The 17,037-nt window shown below is 37.1% G+C and overlaps 1 protein-coding gene across 7 annotated transcripts in view; it reads left to right on the forward strand.

The window, feature by feature from the left end:
- Positions 1-17,037, forward strand: part of TENM3 (teneurin transmembrane protein 3) — a 327,557-nt gene that overhangs the window by 224,607 nt on the left and 85,913 nt on the right. For all 7 annotated transcript variants that reach the window (XM_061992048.1, XM_061992049.1, XM_061992050.1 and 4 more), the window contains 2 exons: positions 5,430-5,552; positions 12,080-12,294. In XM_061992048.1, the coding sequence (XP_061848032.1) occupies positions 5,430-5,552; positions 12,080-12,294 (338 nt within the window). The remainder of the gene's footprint in view (positions 1-5,429; positions 5,553-12,079; positions 12,295-17,037) is intronic.

Here is a 17,037-nt window from a genome sequence, read left to right on the forward strand (position 1 = left end):
ATGGTAACTGTTGAATTACTGTTGATACTTTGGGCTAAAACTTTGGTTACCTTTACAGTTGCTATAGGGCTACTTCTGTGAATAAAGCGATTATAAACATATGTATACATGAGTAAAGTGATTATACACATATGGTTTTGCATGTTCATCCTTATCACCTGCATCTTTGATGCTTTCATTTGCACAACTCATAGGATGTTTGCTATGCCCTTTGTTTTTCATATGAACCTACTTGTCACTTAAAAAAGATGTGGTTGATCCTGGTGAGTTATGATAGAAACACCCTTGAATTTGAACAAAACCGGATTTTTCTGGATATTGCTACTCTTTCCTACAAAAGCATCCCTAGAATATTGTTCTTTCTCGTAGCAATCATAAACCCTGAAAATGTAGGTATATTTGCATCTGTGTCCAAACTTTATTTTTTGTTCAGAGTGACATCCTGCATACTGGAGGATGCCAACACCTGTCTAATGTATTCATCAACTACCTATCCCTATTCTCATAAAATTTGAATGTCTGAGGAGAAAAAAATTCCAGAAGAGCCCAATTTTTGCTAGGTGAAGAAACAGATACATAAATTGGTTTTCCATTACATTTCTTTTTTGTGCCTCTTCTGACTTTGGCAAAAGAGAGCTTTGAGCTAGGGAGCAAGGCAGCAAAGGGAAGGCACTCCCCAGCCAAATGCAGCAGGTAGTTGTCAGCTCTCACAGTTCTAATTCAGTCACAAAGTATTTGTCTCTCTTACCACCTACTAATAAAGGGACTGATTTCTATTTGGCTTACTGAAGAAAGCCTTGAAGAGGGTTTTGCAGTGATGAGACATTATGTTTGCTCAAGAACAGTTCCTTGTAAAGAGAATGCATAAAGCACAGCAATACTAGCCTGAGAAAAGAGCATGAGAGACAAATGGGCTGGCAGCATTAAGAGAATGAAATGATATGATAACAGCAAGCAACTACATCCTGAAACAAATTTTTGTAAAATTTTTTACACAGTGTAAACTAGTCATAATATTTTTTTCAAGTGTTTGCTGTGAAATGTATTCTTAGTTGCTGTTTTAATTATTGAGTGGAAATGAAGGCCTTGTAATCTGATTACAAACCAAAATAACTAGACCTCAATTACAGACTGAAAAGCAAGATCAGCCAAGCTTGAAAAAGCAGTTTAAGGTGCTCAGAAACCCTTCAGTGAACTGTGTGGTGACAGATGGTAAGATTACTTGATAACCTGTAAACAAACGATAGTGTTTCTGTTGTAACATCAGTGCTACTGCAGGTATAAATGCACTCCTTTAGTCTGAGCTCTGAATCTTTTTAATATCCCTGTACTTTTGGCATGTTCTGCTTTTCAGAATTATAAGGGGTGGGGTGGGGTGGGGTGGGGTGGGGTGGGGTGGGAGCAGGGGAGAGAAGTCCTACTGTTAGTTTGATTACTGCTTGTAATGAGATGTGTTCAGGGGGATTCAGCCATATCGACCAGCAGCACCCAAACACTGGTGCTGTGTTCGTGCCAAGAGCAGCACAGATCCCAGAGGACTTTTGCCTCTCTGATGCCCCTGTTTCACACTCTGTTAGAAGGAATGGAGTCCTTGCCATTTAAACTATCACCACTCTCTAAAAGGCTGGACATAATGCTGATAATTTGGCCAGCAGCAGTATTAGTACCCCTTTAAACAACTCTGTCAGTCCTGACATAAAAGGCTGTCATAACTACATAACTACAGCAAGTAAAGATCTGCTGGTAGGTATAGGTTACTTTGCAGAATAGAGATGGGACCTGAAACAGCAGAATAGGCAGAGAATATATGGTCATCTGTTTCTCTGTTTTAAAAAGGCATTCTGTTCCATGATGGGAGTAGTCATCCTAGTCTTGATACGTGTAAAAAGAGACTTTTGTTAGGGTTTGTGGGCATATTTGGGATTGTGATAACCCATCTCTTCTGTCATCCCCTGAGGATTTAGCTGTGGGTTATTTGGATTGACTTCTTGTGGTTTATGACCACAACTGTCACAAGCTGTGTGTCTTCTGGTTAGAGGCATCTGGTATTCTGAGAGAAGTCCTTACTGCAATCAAAGATATTCCAGTAATGAAAGTTGTTCCAGTGTTGGCAGATTTGGCAGACTGAGAACCAGTTATTCTAGGAAAGGCCTCTTGTCTTCATTGTCTTTGTCTAACACCAAATAAATGCCAAATTGAATGGAATAAACCAGAGCTGACAGGCAATATCTACTCCAGAAAAAAGAAACTGCTTTACATTAGTTGAGAATAGAGAAATATATTTTGCTTTACATATTTTTACTGTCATTTTCTTTCATAAATCAAATTCTTTCTAGAAAGAAGTAGAACCTACCATTTCTCTGAACATAACAGAGAAAGGGACTAGATTCTTATATCCCCATCACAAAGGTGAAAGAAATTCTTCATCTTTTACTACACCTGAGGAAGTCAAACAAACATACATATCACTGCAGTCTGCCTGCACCATTCCACCCTTGGAAATTCAGTAACATTTGACATGAAGGTCTCAGACCCCCCAGTGAGACATTGTCTCATTGCGTAGTCACCAGTATATGGTACTGCTTATCAGACTCGTGGAGGCATCAAGAATTTTTAACAGGTGCCTTGCTGTCCTTATAACACTCATGAAGGCTTAAAGTTTGCTTTTATGTAGATGGCTGGCTGAGAAAAGACTAATCTTAGTTGACAAAATAGTGCCTGGATTTGTTTTAATCAGTCAATTTACCCATGTTCTTAATGTTCCTCATCTCTAAATAACTTGTGCCTTGTAGTTTGATCCTGTATCAACAAGCCTAATTCTTTCATGTTCTCTTAACGTTTGTAATGAAAGGAGAATTCTCTAAATTTCTGTCTCAGAGAGATTACATAGTTGAATTATTTAGTGTGTTAGCACATGCTATAAGTTGTGGGTTGTCATTGGAACTGTCAAGCAACATTTTTGGTCTGCTACAAAAATATTCTGATATTCACAGTCTGTGAAACGGCTGCATGTATCCATCTGTTCATTTTTGTCAGACATTGTTTATTGAACTTGGTGCTAGTTCAGTGTCAAAGTTGAGAAAGCACTAGTATTTTTGAGGGATACAGCTATTACCATCTTTGACAGTGAACTACAGTGGGACTCACATCAGTACAGACACAAAGAAAAGGTAATTGTTACTTATCTTGTAGTAACTATGGTTCTTTGAGATGTAATCAATATAGACCCCACAGACCTTATCTTTGAAGACTTCAGATTCCAGCTGGTTTGAGTTATGAGGGAGTGGCTAGAAGGTCATGTTGGAGCTTCCACTTGTGATCTCCCAGTGAAGCATGGAGAGGCACAGGGCACGTACATAGCACCAGCGGACAGAGCTATTAACGGTATTCTAAGCTCATGTGTTAGGGAGGGATGAATTTCTAGAGTGAAAAAAAAAGCAAACAAAAAAAACCCCTGAATGTCAGGTTGTTTTTTTTTTCTTCTGAAGGTATTAAAAGGGATAAGAAGACAGCAAAGTTAGGAGAGGTGATTTAGACGTCCAGACTGAAGACCAGAAATGTACTGGGTTTGAATCATGAAATATTTAGCTGTTTGCAGTCTTTTGTTGCCAGTAAAGTGAACTAGTGTAACAGAAAGTAGAGTTTGACCCTAGGGATTTTGATGAAATATCTTAAAACAGATACAATCATCAGATGATTAATACATAAATAAAGATTTCAGCTGAGGTAGGGCCAAAACAATAATGACTATTTCTATTGGTGTGCCAAAAATGGTGGTGGTTGGATTTATGGTTTAACAAGAGATGGGGGCGGAGGGTAAGAAATAAGGTTTTAGGGTCAAGGAACATTCTATATTATCAAGCTTTGACAGGCAATTTAAGATCTGAGAAAGAAGAGTAATAGTAGAGTCAGAGACATGGAACAAAGAGAATATGTCATCTATAGTGAGGATTTCAGTTTTTGAAGAATTCACCAATAAGCCTTTGGTGGCATTCTGGGGTGGTTTTGTTTTGTTTTGTTTTGTTTTGTTTTGTTTTGTTTTGTTTTGTTTTGTTGAGAGTAAGGGGGAGGATTTAAGGCAAAGACCTGACGGAGAGGATCTTGATTCTGCAGTGTTTGCTATCTGCTTGACTAAACTTGGACTGATCTGTTCATCTTAAGTAAGCGCTGCAGTGATCAGTACAGAGAGGAGGAAAAATCAGACTTGTTTGTCATCTGCATAGAAGAAATTAATAAATTAATAACAAGGACTATAGTGACCTTTCAGAAACAGGAGCAGAAGCAAGAAGATACAATGAATTATCTTCCTTATATTTTGCACTAATAGCTAAAAGGTGTTATTACTGATTGTTTTTTTCCTGTGTATTTTTACTCACCAGTAGCACTGAAAGACTGTCTTACCTTTGGAGATAACTGCTGTTGTGGAATGAGCAAACCCATGTTATACCAAACGCAAAATAGACTATTTACAATAAAATGCATGTTGGTGGTATCAGAGAGTAATTTTGAGAGAAGGGAATACACCACAGATAGAGAGAAATTGTATGTATTATGTATAACCCCTGACATTCTATGATTCTATGGTATCTTGACATTGCATTAAGGTGATTCTTTTCCATTATTTTTGCTCTAAAAATTTAGACAGGGGCATTCATTAATTGCTGGTGATATCAAGGTTCCTTACGTAATTCTCCCTAACACTGTGGAAGATTGACTCTGTGTTTCACAATTAGCTTAGCTAAACTTTTCAACACGGTATCACCTTTCAAATAAATGTGATTGTGTGGAATTAAGTAGCTCACAAACCTGTCCTGTGCATTATTATTATCAGACCGAAGTGCCTCAGTGTTACCAGTTCTGCTAATGGCCTTGGCCTCGTTCTGTAGACTTCCACGAGGAATGGGCACATAACTGGAGCTTGCACAGGATGCTGGTAACAGCATGAAGAGGAATGTTCATGCCTTGGTTTAGCCCCGTAACACCCACAGCACGTTTCTCTTGCGTTGTTTCTTTCGCCTTTCTGTCTGACCAGAACGAATCCATCTGCTGGTGAAATCATTTATTTTAGTAGGTCATTTAGGAGCTTGCTTAAGTGATTTGTCTCTTTAGAAGAATCAAAAATTAAATAAAAGGACGTAATTACTGCCTATCCTTTTGAACATTGATTTGGGACCAGTAAAGACTCAAAATGAGACTGGTGAGCTTTCTGTCAACTGTGTTCACTGAAAGCACTGTATCATTAAAGGACAGTAGTAGTAATTGCTTAGTGCCATTGCTAAGTTGAACTATTGGTCTGTGAATGCTTGTTCCTGTAATTTAATTTTTTCATGTATGAGTTGCTATTCTACTGTGAAGCATGGAAAGCCATTATTTGTGCGATTTGTCATTGTGGTTAAGAGCATCAAATAACCTGTATCCTTTACCACCAGCAATGCATCTGTTTGGCCTCAACTGGCAGTTGCAGCAAACTGAAAATGATACATTTGAGAATGGAAAAGTGAATTCTGATACTGTGCCAACACATCCTGTAACAGTACCTGCTGGAGAAAATGGTAAGTGAAACAGCCACCAATTTCTCTCCTTCTTTCAAGCATTTCCTTTCTTTGTGTCTTGCTTAAATTGCCAGACTTCAACAATTTTCCTCCAAAACTCTATATATTTAATGGAAGTACAGAGCATTTGTAGGCAATAGTAATTTTAAACAGATATGTAGATATTAAACAGGAGATGTATTTCAGGTGGAAAGAGTGTACTATTCTTCTTACCTCACAAGTGAAGGGAGAGATGGATCCTGGGCAATAACGTTGATCTTACTAGGATGTTATTTTGTCTGTCAACCAAATTCCTCATGGGAACTTACGTGTACTGTTGCATGAGGATAGAAAAGCCCTTGTCACAGCCAGAGAAGCTGAACCTCCACTTAGTCTAAAATCTTTCATAATGTTATTATTATTGTGGAGTCCTCAGAACTAGAAGGATGGTACTGAGGCCAGCGTGAACTATCCTACCTGACAGGCTGAGGTGGCTGAAGTCTCATGTTGCAGAAATGACTACAACAAAGCCAGGTAGCCCGCGATGACAGGACACACTATTTCATAAGGGGGATCTGATACCAAGATTCAATCTGTGGGAGTCCCAATAAGCTCTGGATTGTTTTCAGAGAAAAGCCTTGTCTGTGACAGAGGGGATGTAATTTCTTTTTCTGAAGAGTTGACTCCAGAAAAGGCACTTCAAGGAGGTTTTGCATCTTTTTGAAGCTTCTCTCTTAGCTGTGTTTAGAAGGCAAGTCATGATCTCCTGTGGCATGATGACCTTGCTGTGGAATGGCTTGTGTTTTAGTCTACGGATTATGATGTTTTCATCTTTTTTTAAAAAAATTTCTCCCTGAAATTTAGTAAGTCATAGATAATATGTTCATTTGTTTTTTCAAAGTCTCTAACGTGTAATTTTTTGGATGAATCATCCAACCAATAAAGTAAAAAAAAAACAAAATGAAACTTTATTAATTTTGTTGTAGGAGCTTTTAAAATACAAACCACATAAAGGGATTATTTTTATCGACCTTTTTCCATGTTGCCCTTTAAGATTCTCAAAACATTTAAGAGCCTGTGCACTTTTGGATAACAGAGGCTTTAAAATCAATAGGTTTTGAATGGAAAACTTGATTTAAATGGTTGATGAATGCGGTGTTTGCTTCATTACACAAAAATCCATTTTCCCTTTCACATGGTAGAGCTGACCTCTTTACCACTGAGGAGGAGGAAGCCTCTGCCAGCAGCTGACATCTTGAAAATTTTTCAAGTCATCACAGCTCCAAGTTATAGAAAAGATACCGCTCAATTCCTTCTTTTTGTCATCTTTGTAAGCACATGAAAATTCTCCAGCAGGCTTTTTTTCTATTTTCTTTTCCTTTACCCTACAGCTTTTTTTTTTTTGGTTTTCTACTTAAATATTCATTATCTCTTTCTGTGTTCTTACTTGTTTTGAATGAATAGTAAAAAGCTACTGTATGGTTAATGAATATTGATGTTGCAGTGGCAGGTCATAGTTGCACTGTCTTCTGCCCTCAGTAGCTGATGTACTTTCTTGTATAAAATACATACAGGTTTTTGTAAATATTTTATAAACAGTGTTCTTTTTCCCTTGATATTTTTTTTTTAAGAAATTACAAGCTGTTCCACTTTTATTTAAAAATAAGAGGAAATAACAAGTATATTAAGTCCTAGTTTTCCTTCCCTATGTCCCTAAATGCTGTACAAGAGAACAGAGTTAATGCCATGCACTGTTAAAATACTGTCCTCTGCAGAACATGGTAAGTGGTCCTTTATCAGCACACATTGGTACTAAACAACAGACGAGCAGAGAATATACATTTTAAATGGCAAATGAGGGTTAAGCGGAAGGGAAAGTGTGATGACTAGATGTGAAATTTAAGGAGAAAGGCCCTGTGCAATCATACTAGTTATTCTAAGGAAGAATCAATAAAGCCTTGATTTTTATACTTGAAAACTTTCAGTACTGCCACTCTTTTGCTCTCTAATAGCCTGATACGCTGATTTAGATGGGAAAAATTCCCAGTGCATTTATCTCGAGTCGCTCTCATTTTAACTATGGATAATCCTGGGCCTGCTTTGGTCAGAAAACTAGAGCCCACTATATCCTAGATCCCAGGTATTCATTTGGCATTCAGAAGTACTTTCACAGTGTGATGAGTTAGCAATGCTTAAACTTGAAAATGCGTCGTTACGACCTCTGATGCAAATTCAGCTGTGGTTTACCTAGAAATACCTAGTCATTAATTGACAGTAAAAGCATGTTAAATCATCCCTAAATGCAAGTCATTTGTTAAGTGAAGCTGCAATCTCTGAACAAGACTTTTCCAAAGGTGTTTTTTGGGGATTTTTTTTTCCTCTCTCAGTGCTGTAGGAACAGTAAACTACTGGCAGCATATCATCTGCTTATCTAGACATGCATGATTCAGGGCTCAATAAGGTGACATAGGAAGGTGTGTTTTCTACAGATACAATGAATTTTATAGGCCATTTCCGTTTAGATTGTCCAAAGTAATTTGTAACCCATACTTAATCGAATACAAATATTTACTTGAGGTGCATCAGTGCTTTATCTGGTTTTATAACTAGTCAATAGAAAAGAGTGGTTAAAAACAGCTTGTTTAACCATTGTGTTATAGCAGTTGGTCACATCTCACTTATTGCTGCCTTTATTTTATGTCATATAAAATCTGTTTGCAATTCAGAAATACCTTATAGTAATATATGCTTAATTGCAGATTTCTTTCAAATGTGAGAGGAAAAAAGTAAGTGAGAAAACAGGCATTTCTTTTGGCTTAGTTAGATGCTCTTTTTGAGGTTATACTCATTAAAATACATTATACTTGTCTAACGGATATCTATTGAGCTCTTTTTACTTGTTTACAGTATATCATATTAATTAACCGTATAGTAAACTCTTAATTAGGTGCTATGTTGGGGATTTTTTTCTAAAAAGGGATATTTTTAAGGAAGATTTTTATTTCATTTCTTGAAATGTTTTTTTCAGAAAGATATATAGCAGATGTCTCATAGAAAAAGATCTGAAGGCAAAGTTATTCAGTGGAATGGGAGAATATGCAAGTGACTGTCTTAAATCCAGCCTTGTAACCTAATATTCTAATTAATACTGCCTTTGAAGGATGGAAAATGATATTATGTGTGACACCATACAGCAATTATTGTGGAGCATTTTTGTGTTTTGTTTGTGCATTCAGTTTTATTCTGTGTTATAGATAGTTATTCATGGTGTATCTTGTGTTTCAATCTATAGAATGATTGCAAATAAGGACAGGGAGTTTGTCATCACATTATTATAGTGGTATTTGGGAATAATTTTTCTTGTTTAATAATTAAATCTTTTTTATTGCTTTAAATCTTTGTTTAGCTCAAAATTTTGTCCACCCTAACCCCAGACAGTTAAAATACTACTTACAAATACTAAGTGTAACAAATATTACGTGGCCATAATGTTTTGGATTATTAGTGTCACAAATGATTGTCACATAATGATCATATGTATTAGATAGTATGTGATACAAAACATTGATGTGTTTTGTAAATTAAATAATAGCATATCTAGCAATATAAGTACAAATCATACTATAAATATTATGTACCGATAGATATTTCTGTGTATTTGTATTATTGTCTTTGGGAAGGCTCTGTGAATGAATTGGTTTTGGAGGCAGAGAAGTATGGTGAAACAGAATATATTTGTGAGGGTCGGTATTTTAAAATTTTATTTCTTGTTTGGACTGTAACATCACTATGGAATCATGTGAATGAACATTACATTTCATATTTTGATTTAAAGATCTGTATAAGAACTGTTTGGAAAGTGCAAAGACAATGACTACTAAGATTTTTCTTACACCAGTTGAGATACAACAGGGAACAAGGAATAATGCCATTTTCTTAGGAGAGCAAACAACTAGTGAGAATTTAAAGAGAGGCGATACGGCATTAAAGGGGCATGTGGCTACAGGGTAAAATTACCTCTTTTTTGGTGAAGAACACAGGAGTTGATAGGTTCATTATCTGTTAGGGCTAAGTGTCAGAGCCCAGTAATAGGCATTCTTAGCAAGTTGGTCAAAATGTTTGATAAAGTGCATCTGCCCTAGCTGTCTAGTTCATCTTTTCTGTAGTAAGAGGCAGTTGTTTTTCATTTCAAATGTAGAAATAGGGAAAAGCTGCAGATCAATAGTGCAAACAAGTGTTTAGTGTTTAGCGATTACCAGACATCAGTGTGTGAATTTATATGACAGAATATGCTTAAATTTTAAGGAAGTTGCAAGAAAGAATGCTTAAATGAACCAAAATAATGAATACAGATCCATCTCCTGGAATAACATATGAATATTGGGAAAGGTTAGGTCCACAGTCAGAAAAGCATGAGACATCCTGAAAAGTGTAAATAAATAGGTTTCTCCAAGATCAGATATTTCACTGTCTCTTCTCAGCAGAACACTGATCAATGTGATGATCCTGTAAGTGAGACATTTTCAGTGACTGCAACACTGTTGTGGCACAGCGCTGATGATGGTACAAGCACCCACTGAAGGCCTTTCTGTACCTGTTTAATTCAGCAACAGTCTCTCTTCATCTTCGATGCACAAAAAATGTAGTGAGGATCAATCTGTGACCTCACCTGGCATTTCAGATTTTAATCTAGTTTTTTAATGTCTAAATGTTTGCAAAAAGGTTGTGTCAGTTTGTTCCATGAAATGATGAATAATGTAGAATTTAAACAGAAAACACTTGTATGCAAACGAGTCAGCATCATTTGAACATGCCTATCACATTGAGATGGTTTTTGTTCAATCTTTATAATAGACTTGCTGCTGGAAAAAAAAGAGTATAAATTGGTAAAAAGACAGTAAGATTGTAAGTACAGTTCCATTTTTCTTTATATTGCTTTACTCAAGGCTCACCTTGATGTGCCATCTGCTTACATATGGTATTACTTGCTTACTCCAATGTTGACATGTGTTGGTAAGCAAGTTCTTACACACATATTTGCATCTTAGTCTAGATTTGACAGCACTGATTCCATCGAATCAAAGTAGGCTTTGACCCTGGCACCTGCTTCAAGACTCCCCTATATCCAGCTGCATGGCATGGAGTTAGTACCTGCAGATCTGAGTCTCTGGCCTCCAACAGACTCAATGCAAACCCATGTTTTAAAGCTGGGCGGTGACGGTTTGTGCAAAACAGTTATTTAGTGCATCAGTCTTAGTAGTTCTGTTTCCTTCGAATCTGGCAAGTAGAAGACTGTACCATGACTAAACCACAATTTGCTCATGAGCTTTGAGAAGGGTTTGTAATGTTTGCCACATTCAGCATATGCCTGTGCGATACAGCCGGGGCAATTGTGGAGATCTCAGAGCTATCACAGATTTGTGCTGTCCATAGCCTTGTGTCTTTTCAGGGACATCAGCTTGGGTTTTACCCTTTCCTTTATTTCATTTATTTCACTTATTTCATTTATTTGATGGTGCTTCGCTGTGATGACACAGAGCCTTGCAGATTGGCTAGTACTGTTGTGTACTCAAGCTGCAGTGTAGATTCAGTCTCTGTTGCCTGCACTTAGCTACTTGAACAAAAGTATTTTATTTTATTCTTTTTCAATATCACAACCAGTAGTCCAGTTTTTTGTGTGTGTGTGTGTTAGCATTTGACACCATGTGACCTTTGCATGTTAGTATTTTCTTTCCTGCTTCTGGATGTTTCCAAGCCATCAACACTGGCTTCCTAAGGCTAACCGATAGTTGCACAAATGCTTTATAGAGAAAAGTTGTTAATGCCCCTCAGTGCTATGTTCTTAATCCTAGTAATTGGCCTGCAGGGTAAATGCATATTTATGACACAGAAAACAGTGAAAATATCAGACTTTGATATGCTATTATACATTTTATTCAGGAGACAGTGTGGACAAGGAGGTTAAGCTTGAAGCTGAGGCTAGGGAGTGCAGAGGATGTAGGCATTACAGGGTATAAAGGACATAGACACAATGGTGAAAGAAACATTGCCTTTTGCGGGGCAGGAGAGAACACAAAAAAAAGGAAACTGGAGCTGTAGATGTCATTAGTATTGTGTAAATACTGTGATATTTAATGTAGAAAAGACCATAAATTAATCCTGTTAACTGCTAATATTTATATATCTATCATTCCTAAAAGCCATATGCTGCATTTCTCTACACTATATTTTTTTATAGTGTGACACTATACTGGGAAAACCCCGTTAAAAATGGTGGTGGGGGTGGAAATTATTTAATGCAGATCTTAAAACAGTTTCTGTTATGCTAGTTCTTAGGGAAGTTACAGTATTTTGACGTGGTAGGTATTTGTGGTATCTTTGCCCTTTCATTTCCAAAACAGTGAATTCCCTAGGATCTAATATGGAGAAAGATTGTCAGGTAACATTTTATCTGAGTTGATTCTAAGTATTTGATGTTTTCTATGAAGGATGATTGAAAGAAAGGAAGGAATATTAATTTTTGATCTCTTATTATTCTAACCTGTCAGGAAAATTAGGGGGATTTGCACAAGAAAACAACACTATAGATTCTGGAGAACTTGATATAGGCAGAAGAGCAATACAAGAAGTTCCCCCTGGGATTTTTTGGAGATCACAACTCTTCATTGATCAACCACAATTTCTAAAATTCAATATATCCCTTCAGAAAGATGCATTGATTGGAGTTTATGGCCGAAAAGGCTTACCACCTTCACACACTCAGGTAAGAATTACTTGCATTGAAAATAAGACACGTTATTGAAAACTGTGGGCTGGTATCTTTTATATCTTTTTATTCCTCAGGATTACATCCTTTTCCATTTTGCTGATTTTTATTTTTTATACTTTATTCAGTTCATGTTATGTCCAAAACATAATACTGTAAGTGATGGGAACTCATATTGGGGGTGGGAGGAGGTAGGGATTGTATTCTTACTTGTGTGCTGTTCTGAATGCCATGAGCAGGGAGGATACTTCAGATATCAAATTGTTTCATGAAGAACTTATAGGTACTTTTTTTTCCCTTTTCTGTGGTATTATATCTTTAAAAACCTAAGCAAACTAATACAGCATCTCATTGCCATACATGTGGTCGAGAGTGCTGGACAAAGACTACTTTAGCCAAGCAAGAAAACAACAGTTTCTTAAGAAAGTTTCAGTTTGTTCTACAAGCAAATGCTACAGTATTTACAGCCTAATGTCTCACTAAACAAATACATAGAAGGAAAGAAGTATTGCGTGTCTATGAAGATATGGCAAACTGGGATTGTAAAAGTGGCAGTCTTCACTAGACATCCAGTTTCTTGCAACTTTGCTCTTAAGTGTTCCAGAGGATTTGTTCTGACCCCTCAGAAGATTTTTAAGGACAGTTTTTATTGCATATGGTCATGCCTGTGCCTAGTAACAAAGAAACAGCTTTTATCCGTACTTACAAAAAAAGTGAAGTATAATAGAGTGGTTTTCTGGATTGGCAGGAGAAAGAAAGAGTTATTGTCTGAGATGGTATTTTAGAATCAATTGTATTCAGATTTGAGGTTTTTTTGCTTTAAAACCCTCCAAGTTTAGATTTCTTTCAGCTCAACATTTGTCCAAGTTCTGGCTTTGAAACATTTTTCCACCTGAAAAGGGAGTTTAACTCATGCTCTTTTACTCCATTTAGAGAATTATGCAGTGTCTTACTGTTTTGGGGGCAGGAGAAGTTAAGTGTATGGATTCGTCCTGGACACAGCACTAAGTATAGCAACTTAATGGTATAATTGGAATTAAACTTCACCAATTACGTGTGATAGGCATTTGCAACAACAAATCTATGATTGTGAAATTAGAATATTTTATTTTAACCCCACATTTTAAAAATCTTTATTTTCATGCTACCGCATTATTTTTTTTCTTTTCTTCAGGCATAACATTTAAAAGATCTAGAACATAGAAATATTGATAATTGTTTATCACCTCTTTAGCTGTCACAAACAACAGAAGGAAAACTTAGGGTCAGCAAGAGTTTCATGCAGCTAAAATCACAGAATGTTACATTAGCTTTGTTTTTTAGTTTTGTTTTCGTTAAACTATGAACAAGTCATTGAACACAGAAAATGCACTTATGTTTATTTAAAAATTTGATCCTCATAAAAAATTATTTAATGGATTTTCTTTAGACCTTGACATATGGACATCTGCCCTCAGGCTGACAACAAGCACAAGAAATTCTAGCTCAAAGAAATTGACTGAGAAAGTTATCAGCCATTGGAAATAGGGATTTGGAATACAAATGCCATCTCAATGATAACAGTAATAACAGGAGCTAGGGGAATACATGTGTGGCAAGAATGAATAAAACTAAAGAAGCTGGTCTGGACTGTGCATTTATATGAGAAGTTATGCAAGTGGATACATCTGTGAAAAATAATCCTTACTTGTCTCCTTATAATCGAAAAAGATTGAAATAGGGATGCCCTATCCAAAAACTCAAGGGAAGGAGATAACTAAATCCCTTTCCCATCACCTGTGTTACATGGGCTCCTTTGCCTCTGGATTCCTACTGCCCAGGTGCTTATTTCTGTTTAAATATGAAGCAACATAAAGAATCATATGCAAATCCTGCTACTGTATCTTCTGTAGTTTCTGTGACGTTTTGAATGTATTGTTTCCAGGATATAGGTCAAGCTCTCTTGTCCTGTTTTTGCTTAGTGTGTAATTAGAGTATTTTTTACAAACCATTTCACTGATACTTGATAAATGCTGCTGAATATTCCCAGGAGTGCAGGATTATCAGATGTCTATATGGCCTTGAACACAGTGATGGATGATTTAGGTGCCTGAAATAAAGCATGTATGTAATCTCCTTAAGGTGCAGGTCCAGTGAGTGGTTGGGGCTTTTTTTGTGACAGTCACACAGAATCACAGAATGGCAGGGATTGTAAGGGACCTCTAAAGATCACCTACTCCATCCTCCTTGCTCAAGCAGGTCCATCTAGTTCAGGTCACACAGGAACACATCCAGGCGGGTCTGAAAACCTCCAGAAAAGGAGACTCCACACCCTCCCTGGGCAGCCTGTGCCAGTGCTCCCTCAACCTCACAGTAAAGTAGTTTTTCCTTGACTGTAAGTGGAACTTTTTGGGTTACAGCTTTTGTCTATTACCCCTAGTTCTATCGTTGGACACTACAGAAAATGGAAAAAATATTTCTCAACACTTTAGGCTTTTCTGCAACAAAGTCCGAATCGCAGGACTTCAGTGAAGACACAATTTGTACTGGTAAAATATGTATTTTACTAAAGTAACTTACATAAGCAAACTAAGATATTTAGGCAAAAGGACACATAACAAAATGGAACACTGAGGGGTGTGAAAGCATAAACCTGTTTGTTTTTTTCTTATTTTGCCTAACCCTAGGGCTTGTACTGACAAAAACAGGAGCAGTCTAACAGCTAGTTTTGGGCTTCACTGCATCCTTCTGTCAGACAAGGGAGTTTACTCATATGTCTCCAAATGTCGTAGGAGGATATTAGAAAAACATATGAATGTCCACACTTGGTCTGATCTAAGGCCCATCTAGCCCAGCATTCCGTCTGTGATGGTGGCCATTAGCAAATATATAGAGATTATTACAGCAGCATGACAGATTTATAGTTATCATTGCTACAACACTCTGGTGGCCTCCGGCGTTTTAAGGCTGAAGGACTTCCTGAGTCAAAGGTGCTGTCTTTGTATTTTATAACCTTTGATAGATTCTTTTTTCCTGTGAATTTACATAGTCACCTTTGAACTTACGGAAGCTTTTAGCACCCGTGATATTTGCAATAAGGAGTTTCACAGCTTAACTGCACATCTCACTCTATACTCCTCAGTATGTTTTGAGGCAGTCTACTGGTAGTTTTAGTTTGACGCCCTGTCGGTAGTGTCTTGGAGGAATCAGTGGAGAGTTTCTCACCAATTGCTTCTTCATGCGACCCTTGATTTATAGATCTCAGATCCTTAGTGAGCTGTATTTTTCCAGTCTGTTCATCATTCTTTGTATGAAAGCTGCTTCAATCCTTTGATTATCCATGTCCCTCTCTGAATATTCCCCAGTTTTGCTGCAGCCTTTCAAGATGAGGAGACCAGAACTTAGCAGATGTTTAACTACAATGATTTCATACAATGCCTTAACGATGTGTGCTTTCTTTTTTTAATCATAGAACTGACATTTCCATAGATCTGTCTAACATAGCTCCAAGATCTCATGTCAGAGTGATAAAAGTTGGCTCAGAGCCCATCTCTGGATGTGTAAAGCTAGGGTCGTTTAATGAGGACTTTGAAAAGTAGGATCTCACCCATATATATCACTTCATGTCTACTTCTCTTGAATGCTATCTGCCCTTATCTCCTCATCACAGAGTGACAAGTGATGATAACAAAATTTATGCAAATGAGAAACTACTGCATGTTTCTCAAACGCCTATTTCAATTTTCAGATCTTATGTTCAGTAATGGAGGACTGATTACTACCTGCACTCTGCCAGCATTTGTAAAGTTTCCTTACCAATTGTCCCTCTCCCAATATCTTTGCCCCTATTGGTTATGATACCCTACATGTGTAACCATTCACTGCCATCTTCTTTAGCTCCCTCCTTACAGCTGTGGTGTTTCTATGAATGTCTGCCTTCTCTCCATATCACCTTTGGCCACTTTGTTCCTCACTGCTCTCCAAGATCCTTGACCTGTTTATCCAACTCATCTAGTTAAAACCAAACAATGAATAAGAGGAAACTGGGGGCTAATCTTTCCATAGCTGTACGGTCTCTGATGCCAGTTATCCTGCCACTGCAATGCATATAATGAAAGTATGATAGGATGCTTAGGAAAGATCTCAAGGAGTCTTTTAGTTTACACCCCCATCTTGGAGCAAAATCAACTGTATATAAACCATTTCTATCAGTTGCTTAGCATTTCATCATAAAATAATAAGAGAATTCAGCAAATTTAGCTTTCCTTCTGTCCCTCAAGCCAAAATAATAGGGATACAGCAGGTAGGAAATGTTTTGATATATTGTAATCAGGACAGAATTTCCAGTAGTGTTTCTGTATTCTCTTTAGGTACCAAAATCAGTCTCAAGCACAGCCACTCTATGTGTGTCACAGACAGATCTGAGATGCATAGTTCTCTCTTTCTGGGGAATCATAGATAAATCAACCAGAAATAATTGACGGTGGCTGTCCATTCAAAACCCAATCAATGCGAGCCTGAGAGTCTTTGTGACACTTTCTAAAAATGTCAGTTCCATTGCAGCCAGAGAATCAATATGTTTATTTAAAGAGACTTTAGAAATAAAAAAGGACTTTGGTTTAAAGCAAAACTGAATGGAGTGGTAGGGCAAATCAGTGCATTTAGACTTGCCATGAAAGTAATTAATTTCTCCTCGTAGGAAGAAAATAAAATTGGTATGTTTTTTGCTTATGAAGATAACTGTTTTTCCAGTCTGTTTCT

Source organism: Colius striatus, chromosome 3 (assembly GCF_028858725.1).
Source record: "Colius striatus isolate bColStr4 chromosome 3, bColStr4.1.hap1, whole genome shotgun sequence".
NCBI classification, from domain to species: domain Eukaryota; kingdom Metazoa; phylum Chordata; class Aves; order Coliiformes; family Coliidae; genus Colius; species Colius striatus.